Raw genomic sequence first — 25,768 nt, 5'->3', positions numbered from 1 at the left:
CCTCCCTGCTGTGTATGTGTGTTTCCTCACATGCTTCAAGGTGGCCACTATTGTTCCTGTACCGAAGAAGGCAAAGACAACTGAACTAAATTACTTTTGTCATCATGAAGTGCTGTGAGAGACTAGTCAAGGATCATATCACCTCCACCTTCAGTTTGCATAACGCCCCAACAGGTCCACAAACGATGCAATCGCCATCACACTGCGCACTGCCCTATCCCATCTGGACAAGAGGAATACCTATGTGAGAATGCTGTTCATTGACTACAGCTCAGCATTCAACACCATAATACCCTCAAAGCAATTGGGTCCTAGACTTTCTGATGGGCCGCCCCAGGTGGTGAAGTTAGAAAACAACATCTCCACTTCGCTGACCCTCAACACTGGGGCCCCACAAGGGTGTGTGCTCAGCCCCCTCCTGGAAAGTTTTAAGTTCCTCGGCGTACACATCACAGACTAACTGAAATGGTCCACCCACACAGACAGTGTGGTGAAGATGGCGCAAGAGCGACTCTTCAACCTCAGGAGGTGGAAGAAATATGGCTTGTCAGCCAAAACCCGGACAAACTTTTACAGATGCATAATCGAGAGCATCCTGTCGGGCTATATCACCGCCTGGTACGGCAACTGCACCTCCCTCAACCGCAAGGTTCTCCAGAGGGTGGTGCAGTCGGCACAACGCATCACCGGGGGCAAACTACCTGCCCTCCAGGACACCTACAGCACCCGATGTCACAGTAAGACCAAAAAGATCATCAAGGACAACAACCACCCAAGCCACTGCCTGTTCACACCGCTACCATCCAGAAGGCGAGGTCAGTACAGGTGCATCAAAGCTAGGACCGAGAGACTGAAAAACAGCTTCTATCTCAAGGCCATCAGACTGCTAAACAGCAATCACTAACTCAGACAGACTGCTGCCCACATTGAGACCCAATCACAGGCCACTTTAATAAATGGATCACTAGTCACTTTAAACAATGCCACTTTAATAATGTTTACATATCTTACATTACTCATATCATATGTATATACTGTATTTTATACCATCTATTGCACCTTGCCTATGCTGCTCTGCCATCGCTCATCCATATATTTATATGAACATATTCTCAGTCACCCCTTTAGATTTGTGTGTATTAGGTAGTTGTTGGGGAATTGTTAGATTACTTGTTAGATATTACTGCACTGTCGGAACTAGAAGCACAAGCATTTTGCTGCACTCGCATTAACATCTGCTAACCATGTGTATGTGAACAATACATTTTGATTTGATTTGTGTAGGTGGGAAGGGTTGGTTTCCCTTGCATTTCAGTTGCAGCTCAGAAAATCCTGACTCTCACACATGGAGACAAATCCATTTGGCTGCACATTGATCCCAGCCGAGTGGATAGCTCTTTTCCCTGCTCCACCGCCATATAGGCTCTCCCATTCAACACAAAACCCAAAGATCTCCTCTTTTATTCTGTCTTCTCCCCCTGCCTTTCTTTCTTTTCACCCTTGGCTTCTTCCAGGTCAACAGTTCACATTTTTACCTAAATTTACGAGACACTTTGCCAATCCCCCTGCTTTTTTCCCACAGCAGCCATGGTTGGTTGATGTGTGTGTGTTGGGAGGGGGACAGGGTTGGGGTGGATTTAGAGGTTAGTGGTGTCCATGGCAAGTCCAAAGCTGTGAGAAGATCTGAAGGGAGTGGGACTCAGCCCCTTTAAAAACAGGACAGATGGTCCAAACCAGAGAGGGGGAAGAAGGCACATTAGCAAGGGGTTGGTGGTTTCTTAAAGAGACGGTGCACATTTTCCCCCAGCTAGCCCCCTCCAACAGATTCCCTTCCCTCTCTCCAATCCATACACACAGAAATGGACACGTTTCTCTCGCCATCTCCACAACCCACACAACACCCCACTAGATTTTCTTTCCTTCAGATAGCCCATAAGGAAGTCCTTCCATGCAGCGCCCCTGCCCCTGCCTCTCCTCCCTCCACTATATTCCGCAACTGAAGCCCCGGAAAGAGAGAGAGCAGCTAATCATATGACCCTGTAGAGGAGCGTGCGTGCATGTATGCGACAGCTCTCTTTCTTTCTTTCTCTCTTTTGGTCTCGCTTTCTCTCATTCACTCACTCACTCACTCCCTCAGCCGCTCGCACTCACACTCTTCCTCTCATTCTGCCTGGCTGGCAAAAAGTTATGTATCAGGAATGTAATAGAGCGCAGAACATGCCTTTTTGCTGTGGGTGTGTGAGAGGTCGGGTGTGTGTGCCAGCTGTGAGTGGATGTGTGTGTGTGAGAAAGAGCGAGGGAGAAGGAGAGGGAGGGAGCGAGGGACTGCCTTTTTGTGTGCTGCAGCGTCAACGGCCTCTCGGCGCTGCACACAGGTGTTCCGGCCAGCTGATTGGTCGCACCCCCTCTCTCACAACACCCCCTCCCTCGCATTGCCTTTGGTAGTACAACAATCATGAGAGGAAGAAACAGTGAGTTTGCTGGCTGCTAGCTTGAGACAGGCAATGGAAGCAATACTACAGCCCTACTACATGCTTGATTGATGCAGATCAAGGACTTTTCATATGTGCCACATATTTCAAGGAAGTTTGTTTGCAACGCGGGAAAGAAAAAAAACCAATAGGACCTGTTTTGCATACACATTTTGACTCATTCTTTCGATGTACATTTCAAAGTAATTTCAAGCATTTTCAATGAAACTTTGTGCAACATTATTTGAATAATCGTATACTGGGCTTTTCCCTCATGATAAAATCACACCTGTAACTTTTTTCCCCCCATCTAACCCTAAAAATAATTTTAAAAAGAGCACCAACATACTTTAAAACAGTAAATATGCAAATATGTTTATTGCAATCAATAAGAGGACGAACAAACTAATACTAATCAGTTCAAATTCTATAGAACCCTGAGGACAACATATTTTGTGCACATAAGCGCAACAGTAACAGAAAGCCATACTGGATGGATAGGAGACAAATGGGGAGGATAATTACAAAACAGTTAACATATATTTACAGTAATGAATGCAATCAGGAGTACAGAGGGCATGCTTTCTTTTCACTAAGCACTCCTGCAGCTACCCTGCCCCCCAAATACAGATGTGCCCAAAGCGTTCAATAGCCAATCCCTGCATCCCACTGGGCATAGACAAGTGGCTTGGAGGCCTGCAAACACTGGTCATGATGTCACAATAGGAAGCCAACCTTTCTTTTTTCATTTCAGGTTCTCTCAGGGTGGTGTTGGGTGATACTAGAGGGGGGTGATGTTTTTTTTTACCAGCACCTGGCATTTAGGAGGGGGTCTGGAACTTCCCTTTGTTTCAACATCTCTCAGAAGTGTAGGCACATCAAAATAGGCCCAACACGGCATTGCAAATGGCCATGCTCAAGGAAACGTAACATTCCTCATTAAGCTTAAATCAGTGAAGCAGGGCAATGGGTTTGTGTGCAAGTGTGAGTGGAAGAGGTGTGGTACACACAAAAGCTGTACACACCCACACCAACACACATATATAAAAAGAGTAGTTCACTATTTTACAACTTGATGTTAGATGGTTCCTCACCCTGAAAGTAGTCTGTGGGCCAAGAGAAATTATAATCCAGGGTTCAGTTTTCTTTAAACAGCCACCCCAAACTTCAGCTACCCTTAGCCACCCAGGAATCGACCCTACTATCCTGGTATAGCAAAGAACAATGCTCTACCAACTGAGCTACAGAGGACCATGTGAGTATGTTTTAGAAAAGTATTTCCAAATCACCTGAAATCAGTTCAAATCAACTCCATATTTGGTTTGATGTTCCTTAAAGGTGATTTGGCCATTTAAAAAATGCTCATATGCTCCCATCCCTTCCATTGATTATTAGCTTGTGGTGGCTAAAGTTAGCTGAAGTTTGTAGTGGCTGTTTAATAAAGAGAACTGAACCATGGATTACAGTTTCTCCTGGCCCATAGACTAATTTCAGGGCGTGGAAGCATCTAACATCAAGTTGTAAAATAGTGAACTACTCCTTTAAATCTGAAAATTCACACAGAAAAATACACAATGTTCAAAAGTTACTTTTTAGAGTTGTGGCAAGCCATGCTTTTGTGTGACCTGACCAAATTCACATAGAAATGTGAGTAACAGATCTTTCATTCTCATTGAAAGCAAGTCTAAGGAGCGGTAGATCTGTTCTATGTGCGTTATTTCTATGCTTCCCGTTCTTACGCTTCATTTTTGGGTCTTTTACTTTTGGTTTTGTACACCAGCTTCAAACAGCTGAAAAAACAATATTTTTGGTTATTGAACATATATTTCATAGAGGTTTAGATGGTACAATGATTCTCTACACTTGCTTGTTTTGTCACATAAACTGAAATCAGGCAAACTATTCAAATTTTAGCAACCAGGAAATGGCGGAGCAATTTCTACATATTGTACCTTTAACTTTCTCATCTCAAACAAAGTCTCCCATTTTTCCCCAAAACATCAGACACAAACTAGGAGTTGTCACAACAGCTTAATTCTAATAGTGAGTAAGCCTTTCACTGTTAGTCTACACCTGTTGTTTACGAAGCATGTGACAAATAACATTTTATTTGATTTTGTAGGTAATTTCAATGCCCAGGGCCACATCAACAGATTACTTGCAGGGGAGGGGGTTCCCTCCCTGCATACATACATTTCTAATTTATAGTGTATGCACTTATGTCAGGAGGGCAGAGTTATGTCTGAAGATCCTTCCTCCATCACCCCTCCCCCTCTCACCTTTCTCTCTCTCTCTCTGACACACAACCACAACTCTACATTGTACACTAGGATCTACTTCACTCACAGGCTTAAGCCCACCTCAATACTTAGGACGCTGCAGAAAGGACACGACTTGTGAAGATATATATTTGTGTTAATCAACAAGGGTGGCAACATAAGCCAATACAAAGAAACAATTATAAATACACAATATAGTTTGAATATTGGAGAGTCTAGTATGCAGAAAACAAACGAGATCAAGATAATATGCTGAAGTGATTTTAAATAGCCTATAGTGAGTGGCATGTAGAATAGATATTTGTCAAAATGAGTTATTTTACAGTGGGCGAAATAAAATGGAACAATGGGTTGGTGTTGCACTCGAGTCACATGGTTTCTCAAGGAGAGGCATGAGCCAAAGGAGCAGAGTTTGAACCATTGTCTAATACCTCATAAAATGACCACTTTCATCAAATGAACATTTTTTTTTTTTTAAAGCCCCTATGCCTGGGCTTCTCATCAAAATCAAATGAGGCATTGCGTAGCATGTTCATTGGAAATTTAAAACAACACAACTCAGCACAGGCTACTGTGGTAGCGTTTGCAGAATTCAGAAATAACTGATAGGACTACAATTTATATGTTCAGGTGACAATGACATAACTATAATAATGTATTCACGTGAATTTGAATACCTAGCGCTGGTTTTAACAGAATTTGGCCACCGCTAGTTGAGTTGTTGCGGCCATTTTGAGTGTCAGCAAGATATTAGGCCTAGTCGAAACATTCATTTATAGCCTATGTTTAACTTCATGGTAAAGGCTATAAAGGCCTAAGATCAACAGAAAAAAAAAGTTAAACAGCTTTGCTACATTAATAGAGAGGAGTGCGTGCTTTGCAGCAGTGAATGAACGAAAGAAAGAACACCCTTTGCCATTCATGATGAGGCTCGCCATTTTTCCCACTCAAGTGACGTTGGATGACTTCTCTCAGTGGGGGCGACCACGTGTTGTGTATCACCAAAGGTAGGCCTTTCCAGTTCAAATCAAATCAATCAAATCACATTTTAACGGTCACATAGACATGGTTAGCAGATGATATTGCGAGTGTAGCGAAATGTTTATGTGTCTAGATCCAACAGTGCAGAAGTATCTAACAGGTAATATCTAACGGTTGTGAAATATAGGCTATTCCATGGGCGTAAACCTCAACACAGCTATATTCTAACAGTTGCACTGAAATGTAGGGTATTCCATGGGCGAAAACCTCAACTATATGTCTCTATGCCATTGAGGGTTGAACATATAGTCTCGTTCAAATTAGCCATATGCATATCCGTGAATTTGTTATTCAGACAAAGGTTGTAAAAAGCCTATATGCATCAATTAGTGTTATAATTGTTTTACCCATACGGGCATAGAATCCACCAATGAATGGCACTTGAATGGTAGGCTATAACACATATTTCTATTATTATTGCAATACAGCCACGACTTTTCCTTGTCAGGGCTACGGTCTATTACAGACTTGAATGTAGTCTATACGTTTACATCAGCCTACATACATACCACTTTTACAGATAGGGCATAACATATGTTTGAATATATTTAGTAAGTCAAAATATATAGCCTTCGATTAAACGTTTTCTTGAAAAAAAGGCTGGTAAAAAAAAGGTATGCCTACACCTGAATTAAAAACTCTTAGCCTAACCCCAAACTGTTACACCCTAATCTCAAACCCGTACTTTCGTAGACTAATAATTTCAAATAACCTACATGTGTTAAAAGGTTCATGGTAATGAATATTTTTTTTAACTATTTTTAACTACGCTAAAATGTTGTAATTTTTTTAACCGGGTCAACTGTAATGCAGGGAGGGCTCAATGTCCCCATTTTGATATAGCATGTATATAGACCGGATAAATAACCTATTATTTTTGACGAACTGTCCATTGAATTGATGTGAGTATTGCATTACATTTCAGCACAATATGTGTTTACTGCCATACACACATACACGTCTGTTTAATGACAAAATACGAATTAGACCAGAGCAAGAATAGGCATAGCCTATGCATGCACATATAACCATTTATTTTCTACAGGCCTACTTCATGATTAATGACCAGAAATAGTATTTTTCACATTTCTAACCCAGAGACCACATTTATTGGAGATTCAACATTATAAAACAACGCCCAGACAACAACAAAACAATGTTCGTGTGCAATAAAAGCAAAAACGTAATTAAAAAGGCTTCGTTCTTCATAATGAATAATCCCAGTGCAACAAATTACTGAAGTTTCAGTAGTTGTCGTGACGTGATTTAAACCAATTTCAATCCCACATATTGACATAGCAACTCGATTGTCACTAGGCTGTGCATGACAATATAGTGCCAACATACACAACGTAACCACGTACCTAATGCCACTAAAGTAGCTGTGAAAAGTAGCTATGGCCTATACATTTTTTTATCAATAATTCTGCACACAGGAAGGCCTATGACAAAGCCTTCCGGAGGTAAAATTAACATGAGGTATTTAAGTGATGACGTTGCAACCGATATTATCTTCACAGTGTCAAATAAGTGTCCCAGTAATTAATGGACAGCCATCATTTTCGTTTTAAGTGTAGCCTTTAGTGCATACGTAGACAAGACTCGCGACACCACATACTCCACACGTGAGTAGGCCACACCGTTTACAACAATGTAATTAAAGAGTAGCCTAAATACAAAACCTTCTTACTACTACATCCACACACCAGGCATAGAACTCTACATCTAATGCGTGCATTAACTTAAATAGCAACATGTCCTTTCTCCAGCAAAATCCATACATTACCAGATGCAACAACTGAAGTGTTATTGGGGGAGGGTGCTAAATACCTTTGCTTCTTAGGGACAGAGTGTTCGACCTCAATATGTTTCCCATGGAGCTCCACTTTACCTGTAAAATAAATGTTTATGTTGAAAATAAATGAGGCCATGTCCTCCATTCAGAGTGTAGACAGTGTATTGCATTTATTTGCCATATGGAAATAATATTTACCATGTGACTGAGTTGTGTGTTCCTTAATTGTGCCTTATGTTGTCTAATATGCACCAATGCATGTTCAAGATAAGTAGTTAGTGCCCAATAACGCAATAGGCCTGTCATTGAAATATGATGGGCAAGAAGTTACCCTCCTGGCTCAAATGGAAAGCCATTCAACAATTGCGTTGTGAATTAACTCATCAACTCCTATTTCACTTCCACACATTGTTGATCTTTTACAACTCATTCTTCCCAGTCCCTCATGTCATATAGAGTACAACAGAACACTTATGGTCCATTTGAAAAGGACATTGTCAAACAATTATTAAAAGCTGAAGATGCACATTTGCGTGCCCTAGAGTTCTTAGTGATCTATTTCAGGCTTAACACACGAGCAGCATGGCGTCCTTCGTGCTATATAGAACACACATCACATGCTACATATGTAGGAGGTCGTGAAGATACATTTAAGGGAATCAAGCCCGTTCGTGACTTGTGAGAAGAATGGGAAAGTAATTTGGCAATGTAATGGTCAAGGCAATCAAAGCCATTCATCTATGAAAGAATAGTGTCGATATATGCTTTTAAACTACACATAGAACGCATTTTTATCTTAGCTTTAGTGGCCTTTTCGCCAAAAGGGGGAGGTGTAAGATTTGATTCTACAGCTCTACGGAGTACACAGAAACTAGTCATACAAGGCACCAGAGAGCAAGGCTTCGGTAAGTACAATAAAAGCGTGTGGTCATAAGGCCGAAATATAGGCATTTGGCTATCATATCCAGGACAAAACTGCGCTTTAGAGTATGTAAATAGACCTAAAATAGAATACGATTCGAGAAATCTGGTTATCTTGATGTTCACATTCAAATAGGTAGGCCTGTGTGATGGGCCCCCTCTCCCTGTAAAAGTTGAGTATCTTGATGTTCGGCTAAGCACTTCATAAACCTCTTCTCGATTATTATAGGCCTATGCAACATATTTGCTACGAAGTGTCTCTTAATTCTATCATGTCTTCTACTGGACAATTAGCATTGGGACGCGTGAGGGGAGTGGGCAAACCCTTATACATTTGAGCCTAGGTGGTTTCCCCATTGAATTAAATTACATAAAGGTACGACGCTATTGAAGTGATCATTTACGTTCAATTACTTACCGGAAAATGCTTCAATGGCTTTCATAGCCCATTGGTCGTCCGGACAATCAACAAACGCGTAGCCAGTTTTCATAAGAAACTGCCCAGAGTATGGAATCTTGTTGTCATCAAAGGTTTTAACCAAGTCCTCTGCAGTCACGTTTTCATTGAGATTTCCAATGTATAGCTTGTTCATGTTGAAAAATAGAGGTCCTCCAATTGAAATGAAAAAATCTGAGCAACAAAACTTTTTTTCTTTGAAAACGCAACGAGATAGATCTACCCAGGATGATCACAGGTTGAAAACACTTGCAAATGTCCACAAGCAGTAAAAGAAAACGAAATACATTTATTTTCAAAGTAAAACTAAAACAAAAAGGGAAAAAAGTTGAAAGTAATGGTAATGTTGTAGTCTGATTAAGTCCAATATTGAAGTGGAGAAACCTTGACTGCAGCAACCCAAGCGAATGAATCGCACAATGTAGAATGGATCAATTTGAATGAATTTGATGGTGGTTATGGTGGAATAGTGGTAGAAGTATGGCGGGATCGGGAGAAATGTTTTCCTCTCTCTGCCCCTCAACCTCGAGTTGTACCCTGCACTGTCACAGATCCTTCTGCCTGGCGATGGCACCGCCTCTAAACCGACTCGAATTCACAATTTTTTTGTTTGCAAAGAGGAAACCACGTGGTATTGGAGTAGCTAGAGAAAGGGCCAGCCTCCTGGCCGCGTAGCTCACCAGATGAGTGTACGAAGCGAGCCTTCATGCTATGCCACCGTGCTGTGTGCGTATAGGCTTTATGCATACGTAGCCCACACATGCGCGAGTGTGCTGGGCATGTCTGATGTCTGCTGAATATCAGTCACCGGGAGGGGATACTTCCTTCAAGATGCGGATGTGTGTTTTGTCCTTTAAAAATATATAAATCATTCGCAGATTTTGGATAGGAACATAATGGATGACTATTGTGTCGGAGGTGTGCGAGTTGTGGTCTACTTAGTTTAATATAAGCTCTTAGCTCATATACCATTTGGTCAAGACATTCTCTCTTCAGACCAGCTCTTGAAGTCATCCCGCCTCTCCAATGAATATGCATTGTGATAAAGAATTTGGTCGCCAGGAGGATGTTACATAAACGTAAAATCATAAACTTCCAAGTCATTTTCGAAAGTCTCTAACAAAAGGTTGTGGCATAGGCAACGAGGCCAACAGCAGTCAAGCTAGATACATTGTAACAAACTGCCGAGCGTGGAAGGAAATTGTTACATTGTATCATTGTTTAGGTTCATTATAGCACTCGTAACATTGTTGCATTCGCCTGAAACTAGAAGGCCTCGCTGGAACAACGATTCCTTGGTTTGAGGTTATTCTTTGGCCATATAGCCAGCCTTACAAATTTTCCGTTTTCATCATATTTCTGTATAGGGCTTTTAGGAAACTGACAGCTCGCTACACATGGTGTACACTACTCTACCAGGCAAAATACGCCCAATCCCCTGATTTAATTTTCAAAATGGAGGATCCAGTGGTGCAGGCCCCAAAAGCGCAAAGGGCAGCTTTTCATTGGAAGGGGAAATGGCAGAGCTTCTGCTGCAGTCAGTGTGCACAGTGTGCTCCACCGAAAGTCGTGTACTTCATCATGTACAGTCACGAACTTAGTGAGTTAAGTGTGTTTAATATAATATTTTAATTATCTCTGCAGACAGAACATCACTTTGAATAAATCATACGATAATGGATCTGCATTGAGGCATTTTGTTGACTACTGAGAGTGCAGCATATACTGTATTCAACGTGGCATATAGGCATACTGTATCGCTTTGTTGTAAAATGGCTCGCCTACAGACATTGGAGGGTTAAAAACTCAAAATCTTCCAACAATTTCATTATGCGTAACACATGGCAACAACTCCCGTTATAACACGTGTTATGGAACGCTTGATTTGTGATGTATTAATTAAAATTAAAATGACAATAATATCACAATAATTAAGGCTGTACGAAGTCGTGGGCTTGAGAAACAACAGCAAAATAATTTTTAGGCTAATTAAATGTTTTTTTATTTGTATTAATTACACATTATGACAAAACCTTACAGTAGGCTAAGTTTCGCTTAGATACATCTACTCTATAACCTATTTAATATTAATAACAGAATCTTTAGCCTATACCTCTTCAGCGTCACACAGTAAGTGCAGATAGAACAATGGCCGAATTGTACTGAAAGGAAACTGACCAAATTCTGTTTCAAATTAGCCACCAGTAAGCCTAAAGAATAGGTACTATGTAGTTACATAGTTATTATACCAATAAATTGAAATTCCATGTAACCACATGATATACAGTACCAGTCAAACGTTTGGACACACCTACTCATTCAAGGGTTTTCTTTATTTTGACTATTTTATACATTGTTGAATAATAGTGAAGGCATCAAAACTATGAAATAACACATATGGAATCATGTAGTAACCAACAAAAGTGTTAAACAAATCAAAATATATTTCTTCAAAGTAGCTACCTTTTGCCTTGATGACAGCTTTGCATTCTCTCAATCAGCTTCATGAGGTGTGCCTTGTTAAAATGTGATTTGTGGAATTTCTTTCCTTTTTAATGCGTTTGAACCAATCAGTTGTGTTGTGAAAGGTTAGGGTTGGTGTACAGAAGATAGCCTTATTTGGTAAAATACCAAGTCCATATTATGGCAAGAACAGCTCAAATTAGCAAAGACAAACTACAGTCCATCATCACTTTAAGACATGATGGTCAGTTAATCCAGAAAATGTAGAACTTTGAAAGTTTCTTCAAGTGCAGTCGCAAAAACCATCAAGCGCTATGATGAAACTGGCTCTCATGGGGATCGCCACAGGAAAGACCCAGAGTTACCTCTACTGCAGAGGACAAGTTCATTAGTGTTACCAGCTTCAGAAATTGCAGCCCAAATAAATGTACACAGACACATCTCAGCATCAACTGTTCAGAAGAGACTGTGAATCAGGCCTTCATGGATGAATTGCTACAAAGAAACCATTACTGAAGAACACCAATAATAAGAGGAGACTTGCTTGGGCCCAGAAACACGAGCAACGGACACTAGACCGGTGGAAATCTGTCCTTTGGTCTGATGAGTCCAAATTTTAGATTTTTTGTTCCAATCGCCGTGTCTTTGTGAGACGCAGAGTAGGTGAACGGATGATCTCTGCATGTGTGGTGCCCACCGTGAAGCATGAAGGAGGAGGTGTGATGGTATGGGGGTGCTTTGCTGGTGACACTGTCAGTGATTTATTTAGAATTCATGGCACACTTAACCAGCATGGCTACCACAGCATTCTGCAGCGATACGCCATCCCATCTGGTTTGCGCTTAGTGGACTATCATTTGTTTTCCAACAGGACAATGACCCAACACACCTGCAGGCTGTGTAAGGGCAATTTGACCAAGAAGGAGAGTGATGGAGTGCTGCATCAGATGACCTGGCCTCCACAATTACCCGACCTCAACCCAAATGAGATGGTGCTCAGCATATGTGGGAACTCCTTCAAGACTGTTGGAAAGCATTCCAGGTGAAGCTGGTTGAGAGAATGCCAAGAGTGTGTGAAGCTGTCATCAAGGCAAAGGGTGGCTACTTTGAAGAATCTAAAATCAAAAATATATTTTCATTTGTTTAACACTTTTTTGGTTACTACATGATTCCATATGTGTTATTTCATAGTTTTGATATCTTCAGTATTATTCTACAATGGTGAAAAACTTAAAAATAAAGAAAAACCCTTGAATGAGTAGGTGTCCAAACTTTTGACTGGTACTGTATCGTCACTATTTATCTTTTAAAAAACGTTTTACAAAACACACAAATGCACATAGTAAAGTCAGTTATAAGATAAAAAACTGTAAAAGACAAAAGGAACATATATTTTGAAAGTGCATATGGCCAAAACATACCATAACATTAAAAAAACAACATAGGCAAACACTTACAATACATACAATAATGCACAAAACAATAGAATAATGAACACATTGGGATAATTGAGTTGATAATGAAGACTTGTACTTCACACCAGGTTAAAAAGATTCACAAAGACTAATGTAAGGAGGAACTGCCACAGCCAAGTACATGCACTGTTTATGTTGAAAGCTATGAACAATGGCACCAGTCACAAAAAAAAAAAATGGTTGATGTCACTCAATATTGAGTCAACCCGCATGTTTTGTGTTATATCATTGATGTCATTTGTTGGGTGCAAAAAGTATTACATTCTAGAACAAACTGCCTGGTCAAAGCTTAATTGGTTCAGTGGTTCCTATACTCTTATAAACTCAACAAAAAAAGAAACATCCTTTTTTTCAGGACCCTGTCTTTTAAAGATAATTCGTAAAAATCCAAATAACTTCACAGATCTTCATTGTAAAGGGTTTAAAGACTGTTTCCCATGCTTGTTCAATGAACCATAAACAATTAATGAACATGCACCTGTGGAACGGTCATTAAGACACTAACAGCTTACAGATGGTAGGCAATTAAGGTTATGAAAACTTAGGACACTAAAGAAGCCTTTCTACTGACTCTGAAAAACACCAAAAGGAAGATGCCCAGGGTCCCTGCTCATCTGCGTGAACGTGCCTTAGGTATGCGGCAAGGAGGCATGAGGACTGCAGATGTGGCCAGGGCAATAAATTGCAATGTCCGTACTGTGAGACGCCTAAGACAACGCTACAGGGAGACAGGACGGACAGCTGATTGTCCTCGCAGTGGCAGACCACGTGTAACAACACCTGCACAGGATCGGTACATCTGAACATCACACCTGCGGGACAGGTACAGGATGGCAACAACAACTGCCCAAGTTACATCAGGAATGCACAATCCCACCATCAGTGCTCAGACTGTCCGCAATAGACTGAGAGAGGCTGGACTGAGGGCTTTTAGGCCTGTTGTAAGGCAGGTCCTCACCAGACATCACCGGCAACAACGTCGCCTATGGGCACAAACCCACTGCCGCTGGACCAGACAGGACTGGCAAAAAGTGCTATGTTACAGGGAAGACATCCTCCTCCCTCATGTGGTACCCTTCCTGCAGGCTCATCTTGACATGACCCTCCAGCATGACAATGCCACCAGCCATACTGCTCATTCTGTGCGTGATTTCCTGCAAGACAGGAATGTCAGTGTTCTGCCATGACCAGCAAAGAGCCCGGATCTCAATCCCATTGAGCACGTCTGAGACCTGTTGGATCAGAGGGTGAGGGCTAGGGCCATTCCCCCCAGAATCGTCTGGGAACTTGCAGGTGCCTTGGTGGAAGAGTGGGGTAACATCTCACAGCAAGAACTGGCAAATCTGGTGCAGTCCATGATGAGGAGATGCACTGCAGTACTTAATGCAGCTGGTGGCCACACCAGATACTGACTGTTACTTTTGATTTTGACTCCCCTACCTTTGTTCAGGGACACATTATTCAATTTCTGTTAGTAACGTCTGTGGAACTTGTTCAGTTTCTGTCTCAGTTGTTGAATCTTGTTATGTTCATGCAAATATTTACACGTTAAGTTTGCTGAAAATAAACGCAGTTGACAGTGAGAGGACGTGTCTTTTTTTGCTGAGTTAACTTAATGTAAACAGGTTATTCAGTCTGGTACAATGTGTAAGTCTTAGTCATTAGGGAATTGAAGTTGTAACCCGGGAGGTTGCTACATTAGGTGAAATCACAAGATACTTAACATACATTTCAGAAAATACCCAGAGGACAACAAAATAAATAACTCAAACTACTTGTAATGGTCTAAATGGAAAGGTTGCAAAGTCATGTTTTTTTTGCTTATGTCTTACAGTGTGTTTTGTATCAATATGTTGCACTCACTAAAACGATCAATGCAGTTATTATGGAGACCCACACACAACTGATGATAGGGAACTGGTATGTACAGATGTAGGATCTTAATTTGATCATTTACATTTAAGTCATTTAGCAGACGCTCTTATCCAGAGCGACTTACAAATTGGTGCATTCACCTTATGATATCCAGTGGAACAACCACTTTACAATAGTGCATCTAAATCTTTTAAGGGGGGGGTTAGAAGGATTACTTTATCCTATCCTAGGTATTAAGCAGGAAATGTAAAATGTGTCGTGTATTGGAGGTTAAAAAAGGATTCTGAAGTTTGTAATTTCCTCTGAAATTTCAGACTTGATTTTCCCTTAAGAAAAATGTATTAACCTCTATAAAAATGTCCATTGATTATAATCCACATAATAATTCACATTTCCTGTTGCTGCAGGATTATTTTTCTGCTGGCTCTAATTAAGATGTATGGGATCACCGGTATGTAAAACACACACTGGTAATGGAATACATTGAACCCAGCTAAAAGGTTTAATAACTTAATGAAACAAATGAGGTTCTGATAACTTCATCATCAAATTTTATTTTTCACGTGTGCCAAATACAACAGGTGTAGACTTTACAGTGAAATGCTTACTTACGAGCGCTTTCCCAATAACGCAGAGTTAAAAAGTAATAAAAAAAAGAAAAAGTTGCAAACAATAACAATAACGAGGCTATATACAAGGAGTACCGGTACCGAGTCAATGTGCAAGGGTAGGAGGTAGTTGAGGTAATATGTAGGGTTAACGTGGGATAACTATCCCCCCGGGGTAGATGCCCCCAGCCCTATAATTCTCACAGAAACCACTTTGTCATCTATTTTTCACATTCCCTGGCTGCCACTACTGTTGCTTAACTGAAAATATTATCTGTTTCATCCCAAAAATGTAAAAGTCATTCTAACGAAACGATTCTGAGGAAAATGATTATAATAATTTTTGTTGGGTCTGTAGGAAATTCGGAGATAATTTGATCTAATATTCATCATTTAGAAAAAATGTCTATATATCTAAATGATGAATATTATATATATATATATATATATATATATATATATATATATATATATATATATATATATATATGTATCATCTAATCTATACACTTGATATATATATATATATACAATACCTGTTAATTAAATGGAAAACATTTAATTAAATAACTACAAAATTGTAGCCACTTAATTCCCTTCATAACTTGTTTGCCTTAGCATGACCATCATTCACATACCTTATTTTTTACCAAACATTGCTTTTTTTGGATGCCAAGCAGTTGCCATACCAAGCGGTGATGCAGTCAGTCACGACTTTCTGTATGGTGCAGCCAACATATTGAAAATCAAGATCATTTTATTGTCCATTGTCCACAAATGTTCAACAAAAAGATGTGTGTTCTACTTTATCCCAACCCTTTCGAAAGACACCCATAGCGTACACACACAGAGGGTGGCGAGGTTAAAGCAGAGGGTCAGCCATAGTACGACGCCCCTGGAATAGTTAAGGGGGTAAGTGCCTTGCTCAAGTGCACAATGGCAGGAGACGGCATCTAAGATACAGGAGTACCAGTGCTTTTGCTTTACAGAATCCCCTATTTGTGCTTTTCAACCATCACTCTGCTGCTATATGAGTGAGGGGGACGCTGACGATAACTTTGTTATAGAGGTAACAACAGAGAATGCTGTTCAATCAGTGCTATGCACTGTCAATTACTAACTCTGGCACCCCAATGAAAAGTTTTTCTACATACAAAAACAGTTATGTCAGTTGATGCCTGAAGGCACATCATAAGGGCGTCCGTTGTTGGGTGTTCCAAAGCCTCATTCCTCTTCATTGCTATTTCACTGGTCTACCAGCAACATGACTGTCTGTGTAACAGCAGCAGGTAGCCTAGCAGTTAGAAGGTTGGGCCAGTAACCGAAAGGTAGCTGGTTCGAATACCCAAGCTGCACCTATGTGACAATGAAACATAAATATTTTGTATATATATATATATATATATATATGGGGTTTAAAGGGTGTTGTGTGGGTTGCTGTTTACATTGTGGGTAAAAGCTACGCAGATGGGAGAGTTATGGATGTGCTGTGCAAAACAAAAGACAAAAAACACCCACTTCCTACTTTGACTTTCACCAAATCAGCTCACCTCCCCTTCTTCACTGGTAGTGGTGGTTGTGTGTATGTATGTTTTGGGGGAGGTGCAAAGAAGGAGGTCAAAAGGTTAGGCTAAGCAGAGGTTAAATTGGGCGGGAATGCAGAAGTAGAAGAATGGTGTCTAGTACACTGGTGATGTAATACCAAACTGCATTTTTAAATTGAGCCATTAGTTAGGTTGGCTGCTATACCGTCAAAATACCATGGAATGATAGGTGTACTATCCTAAAAATACCATAGAATGATTAGGTGTACTATCCTAAAAATACCATGGAATGATTAGGTTGAATACCCTCAAAATACCATGGAAATCCCTATGAATAAGCAACACAAACTTAATATTGTTGAATTAAAAAAGGGTAAGACTCCTATTTTCAAGTTACACTGCCTAACACGCAACATATTTGTAAGGAGAACTTTGTGGATGGAAAGAACAGCTTGCAAAACATTGATGGACCAAAGGCGATGAAAGAAAGTTCAACTGTATAGATCTAACATGGTAGCTAGTTTCTTTTGAGTTTGAACTAACTTTATCCTTGTCACTCCGCCTGTCTTGAAAAGTTATGTCCTCTCAACCACTTTCTATGGACCCTGTTCTGATTCCTCTGTATTCTCCATTTCATATCTGAGATATACAGACATCTAAGTAGGAAACTAAAACCTAAGCTGCGTGAAGCATACGCAGTGGGTCAGCAACGAGGAAGGTTGTATGGAGTTCAGCAATCGTACAAGGTCTTACCGAGTTCCCACTCTTACGCTGGTAGAATGGCTGCATGGTACATGAGTGAGAATGTTTCTATTCAATGATGTTTCTATTCAATGATGTTGGTGATATTATATTTACCAAGATGTCCTCTCATTTTCTTGTTACATTTAATGAAACTATAGCTTCATAAGCTACAGCATAAACCTTTGGGCTCATATAACATAACCTCAGTGGTGTAAAGTACTTAAGTAAAAATACTTTAAAGATCTACTTAAGTAGTTTTTTGGGGTATCTGTACATTTTACTTGTACTCTACTACATTCCTAAAGAAAAGATGTACTTTACACTCCCATACATATTCCCTGACACCCTAAAGTACTCGTTACATTACAAATGCTCTGGCAGGACAGCAATATGGTCCAATTGACACACCTATCAATATAACATGTCATTCCTACTGCCTCTGATCTGGCGGACTTACTAGACACAAATACTGCGTTTGTAAATGATGTCTGAGTGTTGGAGTGTGTGTCCCTGGCGATCTGTAACAAAAAAACGAAAGAGCATTTTGCCATCTGGTTGGCTTAATATAAGCATTTACTTTTTACACTTACTCAAGTATGACTATTGAGTACTTTTCCCGCCACTGTACTTAAGTACATATAAAACCAGATTGTTTATACTTTTACTCAAGTACTATTTTACTGGGTGACTTTCACTTTTACTTGAGTCATTTTCTAGTAAGGTATCTTTACTTTTACTCAAGTAGGACAATTGAGTACTTTTCCCACCACTGCATAACCTCTGCATAAAATGGTTCAAAGTACAATTTTTAGAGGCATCAAAACACGAGGTGATCGTGGTAGTTAATGAAAATAAATGGAAAGAAGATGTGATGAAGATAGAATAGTTTAGTTAGAAGCAATTCCAGTAAAGTAATAGTAGTAACAATAGTATCTGTCATGTATTTCCACTAAAAGGAGCTGCAGTTGATGAACCGTCTACTGATCATTGATCAAATTAGTTGAAAAAAAAAAACAGCTCAAGAGAATTCAATTGCAGTTTTCTCAATGAAGATGAGACTGCATGCCAACAAGGACACGAGTCTACGCTGCTGCTGCTCTACCTAAGAGGCAATACCGGACGGCCGCCCAAAACGGTTTGTCAGTTTGTCTTTAGAGTGTGTTCTACACTTTTGTTTTAGTGGCATAATCGTAACGAGAGATTGATACCTAGAAGAAGAGACATGTAGTAAACACAGTGAAGCGTTATTGTAAATAGCCAAGAGGGACACCATGTTGACATGCAAGATACAATCAAGAGCCGGAAGGGAAGTGGCATACTGCAGACATGGTATTACATTTTAGAATGTACAGTATTGTGTGCGATTTAGGCAGAACACCTGAGGGGAGAACATATTGGTTCTGCATCTATCCAATATTGTCACAGAACACATCATCTTGTATTTATCGTTTCCACCTTTGGAGAAGATACATGAAACATCCAATGAGAATGTGCCATCACAGTGATGGCTGTTTATGATACCAGTAGAGGTTGACTGACTGGAGATGGAGTGTTTGTGTGATGGCATAGAATATAAAGAAAACTTCATTCATACCGTCTTACTGGCATTGTAACCCTGGATATTCATATACGATGTCATCTACAACAGATACATACTACTATAGTATGTAATGATTCCAAAGGTAGTTTAGACAATGCTTGACTATACGCATCAGGTCTATGTCTGTGAATTGGTTCAATCTGCGTAAGGTAATGTTGATGTTTATTATTCTCAGTGGGCGTCACAGTCTTTGGCTCTGTCCCAAATATTCCCACATAGTGCACTATTTTTTGAACAGAGCCATATGGGTCCTGGCCAAAAGTAGTGCACTATAAAGGGAATAGGGTGCCATTTGGAATGTATCTGCAGCTATATTACATAATGTGTTTTATTGAGGACCCCCACCCTAATCCAGATGTACTTATCTCAGGGGACAGTAAAGTGTGCTACCTTTTCAGAGGCTTGTATAGGATATCAATGGGTCAGGGTGCTGTTTGTTAAGTGTTGTTTCTTGTTTGTGTTTTCCCTCTGGTTGTCAGTCACTCTTACTTCTGAGGTTGTGTGGTACTACACACTTCCTAATGTAAAGGTTGGCTACATGAATGTAAAATGAATACATGGTAGTGTGCTTTCGACAACATCATTAGTGCAGTTTAAATTTCCATGGTGACTTACGTTTCTACCCATTTAGAGAATTACAGTGTTAAGTGAGAATGTGGCCAGATTTAGTACATGGCATTTTTTTTCTCCAAATTGAATGTCAACTCAAACTGGAAGTGAGAATGCTTGTCTAAAAAGTAGTAAAACATCAGCTTTAAAGTCTTGAACCAAACTTGTAATGTTACAGAGTAGTTATGGCTAAAAGGGTATACATTCCTGTTCTTCAATAAGCCTGAAACAGGCGTGGGTGTATAAACATCATTATTCAAACGTGTGTCTTACTTGATACAGCATTTGTGGAACTAAAACATAAAAAAATATATATATTGCAAGGCACATATTTAGGAAAATAAGTCCAAGAAGTTGACAGTAAATTCAGACAGAAGTTGAACAACAATAACAACAACAAGAAGAACAACAACATTATGAAGGTAAAGTTTCATGCTTTAAAACATTTACAACTAAATATTTGTGAAAAAGTTTAATTCAACCTCAATTTCATGACAGGAAAAACTGTTAAAACTCTATAACCATTTCAGTCAATTTGATCCATGTTTATAACGACGATACAGAAAAACAAAGACTTATTTATGATACTTCATAATTCTGTTCATTACAGAAACAAAGACAACTTTGGCAGATAAACAGTTACTAAACACGTCTTTAGAAACATTAAGGGATGTATTTTGTAATTGAATTGTACTCAAAATAATAATGTTAGAGACTTTAAAGGTTATAAACTGAATATTACTATTCACCAAATACATTCTTACACAATATATATATATCAAAACATAATTTTAGGTTATTGTATTCCCTATGAGAGATGTTAGTCAGTGATCAAAACATTGTTTTATGATATTTTAGGTAGAAGGACAAGATAGAAATTACTAGGTTTGTTCATATTAAGTCAAAGGCTACGAAACCGACCGGCGCCGAATTAAAGTAAATAAAAACGTTACAAAAATTACTTATTGAAAATCTTAGCAATTCTTACCATTGACTTGTTCAGAAATGTCTCATTGTGTCGTTCTCTGATACGATCGTTTCTGTTGTTTCAGTCAATGCTCAAAATGGAGAGAGAGAGAGAGAGAGAGAGAGAGAGAGAAAGAGGGAGAGAGAGAGAAGAGAGCAAAGTTATTTCCGACGAGAAAAGCGCCAACAGGAACAACAACAAAAAAAACACTGAAGAGGATACTGAGTTATTCCCTGAACGAATATGAAAAATAAATAAACGGTGTTGAGTTATATTTTTCAATATCCCCAAGTTTTCGATAGCCTAATTGCAATAGCCACTTTCAATCAATTAGGAACTTGCCTTGCACAAAACTTTCAGGTTTACACGAATGGCTTAAATATTTTTGTGAAAATCACAAATAGTTCTGATTTGGAATTTTAGTGCATGTGATTTTGTTTGCTACTTCATTAACCCATTGCTTGTTTGTCATAGTATCTAGCAATATCAGCAAATCTGCCCAATATTCCATTCATTAATCAGTTGCTACAGAAGTTCTTTAAGAACATAAACAGTTCTGTGTTCAGAAGAAGGTTGATTAAGAGGTGGTCCTAGACGTGTCACCCACCAAGATACTTCTGCTCGTAGCTACCCCCACCAAGTGGACACGTTGAGATAACGCATCGCATGTGCACATAAATGAACTGAAATGGTTCAAATGTATACTGTTTTTCCTCAACTCAACATAGCCCACCATGAACATTAGTTTGATGTTGTATTGTCCTTGATTAAACAGTAATCCGTTAACAGGCCTGTAAGGAAAAATTATCAAATGATCATAGAATACAGCACTTTATTTTCAAATAAATATGTTTTTTATACTGAATGCAGGCTACTGCAGCGAAGTAAACATTTTAAATACAATAGCCTACCAAACAATATAAAATCAAACATATCAAATACACGCGCATATAGGCTACATTGTTACATATGCTGGCTAAAGCCAAACGAGGATTTCTTCAGCATATCGAAGTAGCCTATATCTTATTAAACAAGACGAGGCGTTCCTGCTGACTACAATGATGTTAGCTTACTTTCACGAGAACATTTCACAACAAATGGAAGAATTAACTGTTGTGAACTATCTGGTTAAATCCCGTTGTATTTTAAATGTATTCAATTTATTAGAAGCTATTACAGAAAATCTTTTTTTGAGTCATCGTTAATTATTGTGTTATAAAATTGTTAACTTGTGTTTTGGAACGATAGAACAATTCTTCCAATTTCTAATCAAAAGTTCTACTGAAAGCACAAACGAAAAGCTATCGAAAAGGCATATAATTACAAATCAACGCTCACCTTAAACGAATCAGACCATCACAAGGGCAAAACATTACACGAAATAGCTTTCCAGTTGTAAGTGTGAACATGTCATTGAATACACCTTTGTTTTCTTTGATTTTCTATTGTATAAATTGTGTAGTAATTATAATGATAATAATATAAATAATCGGATACAAATATCGGCTACAATAGACATCTGAAATGGTGTCAAGACTGCCTACTAACTTAACAATTCATGTTTGCAGAGTATTTTCCGTTTGAAATTCAACACACATGCCATATGAATAATTACAAAACAAAACTCAAGAGACTTGATCAGTTACTACATCGAAAAAAAAACAAGGAACAGTGTTGCGCGACCTCGAAGTCATGCTTTGGAAGCCCATCAGAATCATATTGAATCTTGTACAATTTCGAAATGACAAAAAACATACTGGATCCCTGTATCAAAACTGACTCAATTCTTTCAATATACTGTATTTCATACCAATTGTCTAAGTTGTTGTCGGTTGGGATGCAGCTACCTGTTGAGTTGAAAGAAAGCGCCTCCCGCCCATCTCAATAATAACTGTGTGTGAGGGAGGATCGATAGAATGAAGGTATTTGGTCCGTCAGATAGAAGGAGCGTTTACTAATCCAACATTATCACGATTGAAGATGAATACTGTATAATAAAACGTATGTCAAAAAGTCGTTTTAAAAATGTATAAATGAAATAGGCCTCTAGGACAATAGCAACATGTTATTGGTGGAGGAGACAGCTGGAGAGAATGACTGTCTCACATGAAGCTGTCATCAACCAATGTAGTAGTCTATAAATCACAAATGATTCATCATGAAGTTGTGGCTTTTTATATGGTTTCATCAATAGTTAAGATCAATAGCCTTATTTTTGGTCTGAATTCAATATTTCCCTCCTTGTTTAAACTGTTAATATAACTACAAATGAGAAAAGAAAAACATAATTAGAAATAATCAATAAATCCAATCAATAAAATCTGTGAAATTCTAACAGATGAAAGCCTTACTGCCCGTGCCTGACAAGCACACAACATTGCCCAAAGTCTAAGAAAGAAAACAATGCACTCATAAAAAGTCATTCAACGTAGTCCAAAGCAGGCTACCCTCAGAATAGCCAACATTTCAACATTGCTCCAGTAGTCCCTTATCTCACATGATGGGAATGCTCTTATTTTAGTCAAGTCTCACATGTAGCATAGATGAATGTAATTCCTGTGTATTGATATACACAGTGAAGTTAAAGAGAGGCACAACTTTGGTTTTAGAAGTTATTTTATCCAGTCGGATAAACACTCCAAACAGCATACCCGACCGCTTGGAGGTATCTGCATGGTCCTAAAGAACACCGGGGCTCGTTTTCTATCATTCCAATCATAAAACTGGGGGGACAAAATAATTGGCACCCTTAATAAAGATGAACAAAAAAGACTGCATAAAATAAATAATACAAATACTGAGCTTTGTATGCCCAAATAGTTATTTTACTGTATACTAATACAATTGCTCAGATAAAGAGATGTTTACATTTACATTTACGTCATTGAGCGACTTATAAATTGCTGCATTCACCTTATGATATCCAGTGAAACAACCACTTTACAATAGTACATCTATATCTTTTTTTTTGGGGGGGGGGGGGGGTTAGAAGGATTACTTTATCCTATCCTAGGTATTAAGCAGGAAATGTAAAATGTGTCGTAGAAGGATTACTCTGTGAGGGGAGTGGAGGGACACATGAAGAAGCTTCGGACCAGGAAGCATGACGTCTGGGTTAGAGAAGGGAGATTCTCTGTGTACGACAACACCACTGCTGCAGTCTTCACCGTCGTCATATATACACTGAGCCTGAAGGTTGCTGGGAAATACTGGTGTGGAGTGGACATCTTCTTACTGCTGGATGATGTCAGTGAGATTCAACTGCAGGTTACACCAGATAGGCACTTTATCTCTGTGTTTCATTGGTTAATCCTGTCAAACAAATGACCATTTATAAAGGCTTAATATAGAACACATAAAGGCCTGACATATGCAGGGGCGAAAAATCGGAGATCCACTTTGGAGGGGAAAATTACATTATATTTTCTCAAGAGCAATTCCTGAGGGGGACACCAAAAGTAGTGCTGTAACACATAGCCTACATTGTAATATGGTAAATGTATATTGAGGAACCAAAGAAATAAGGTGTTTGCCGTACTCCTAACTACCGGTACCCAAAACTACACAACTAATCACAACAGCAATACCATTGCCTTTAACAAATCTTAGTTCAGTCACCAGTTTAAGTTGAGAGTGGGGGTATCCATGGCATTTTCCAATTATGTTCCTATTTTACAAGTCCAAAAAATTGAGAACCTTTCATAATGTTGCCAAACAAAGACTCAACAAACTTACCTGAGACTCCCTGTCTCTGCCAGTCTGTCCCTGCATATCTGTCTCCAACTCTGCTGTCTGTGTGCCATCTGTTGCCTGCTCTGCATCATCTGCATGCTGATTAACAAGTAATACTTTTTTCTGTCAACAAGATAGGATCAAATAGATTGGCACCCATGTTTTCAGTAGCTTTCAATACCTCACCTTGCAAGGATAACGGCACTGAACCTTTAAAAAAAATGGAGAACACATTAGGAGGGACCTTAGACCATTCTTCCATACAGAATCTTTCCAGGTCATCGATATCTGCTTACGGACTGCCCTGTTCAGCTAAAACCACAAGTTTTCAATGGTGTTCAAGTCCTGAGACTAAGATGGCCATTGCACAATGAAGATTTTGTTATCAATTAACAATTTATTTGTGGATTTTGTTGTGTCCTTGGGGTTATTGTGTTGCTGGAAGATCCACGTGCGGCCAGGTGTCAGCCTTCTGGTAGAGTCAACCAGGTTTTTAGCTAAAATGTCCTGGTACTGGGTAAAGTTCATGATGCCGTTGACTAAACAAGGGCCCCAGGACCAGTGGAGACAAAATAGCCTCAAAATATCAAAGATTCATCACCATATTTTACAGTAGGTATGGGGTTCTTTTCTGCTAATGCATCCTTATTGACGCCAAACTCACCACTGGTGTGCGTGCAGAGTGCGAACTATACCGTGACATTCAGGGATCTACATTTTTTTCACAGTACTACCTCCTACATTTGACCCAATCCCTCTGAATCAGAGAGGTGTGTGTGGGGGGGGGGATTCCTTAATCGACATCCACGTCATCGGCGCCTGGGTAGCAATTGTTGTTGGGGGTTAACTGCCTTGGTCAAGGGCTGAACGGCAGATTCTTCCACCTTGCTGGCTCGGGGATTTCAACCAGCAACCTTTTTATTTGGAATGAACACAACCAATCTTACTGTCAAACAAAAAGTGTAATGACATTCAGCAATTGTCATTGGGTCTGCACTCTTGCAGCCTGAATTAATTGATTTGTCATGCTGACAGGACCTTTTTTGTAAAAAGAAAAGTTGGGACACCTGAAAAGGGGCAGAGACCTCCCCAAAGTTTGACTGTTGCATTTAGGGGGACTCATGTCTCATTCAGTGGGTCTGATAGTTTGCTAAATGGCATTGGCACTTGGATTGGAACCGGTCAGA

General features: G+C 39.4%; 1 protein-coding gene across 3 annotated transcripts in view; it reads right to left on the bottom strand.

The window, feature by feature from the left end:
- The window catches only part of LOC106600828 (insulin-like growth factor 2 mRNA-binding protein 1), a 60,603-nt gene extending 50,994 nt beyond the window's left edge, over window positions 1-9,609 (bottom strand). Inside the window, exons 1-2 of one of the 3 annotated variants that reach the window (XM_014192533.2) lie at window positions 8,926-9,609; window positions 7,622-7,682 (exon numbers count right to left, since the gene is read on the bottom strand). In XM_014192533.2, the coding sequence (XP_014048008.1) occupies window positions 7,622-7,682; window positions 8,926-9,100 (236 nt within the window). In that variant the 5' untranslated portion in view covers window positions 9,101-9,609. The remainder of the gene's footprint in view (window positions 1-7,621; window positions 7,683-8,925) is intronic. The other 2 variants (XM_014192530.2, XM_014192532.2) reach the window with 2 other exon arrangements.
- Window positions 9,610-25,768: the final 16,159 nt, after the last annotated feature.

The sequence above is a fragment of the Salmo salar genome, chromosome ssa03 (assembly GCF_905237065.1).
Source record: "Salmo salar chromosome ssa03, Ssal_v3.1, whole genome shotgun sequence".
In the NCBI taxonomy this organism is placed as follows: domain Eukaryota; kingdom Metazoa; phylum Chordata; class Actinopteri; order Salmoniformes; family Salmonidae; genus Salmo; species Salmo salar.
This window is presented reverse-complemented; position numbering and strand designations above follow the sequence as displayed.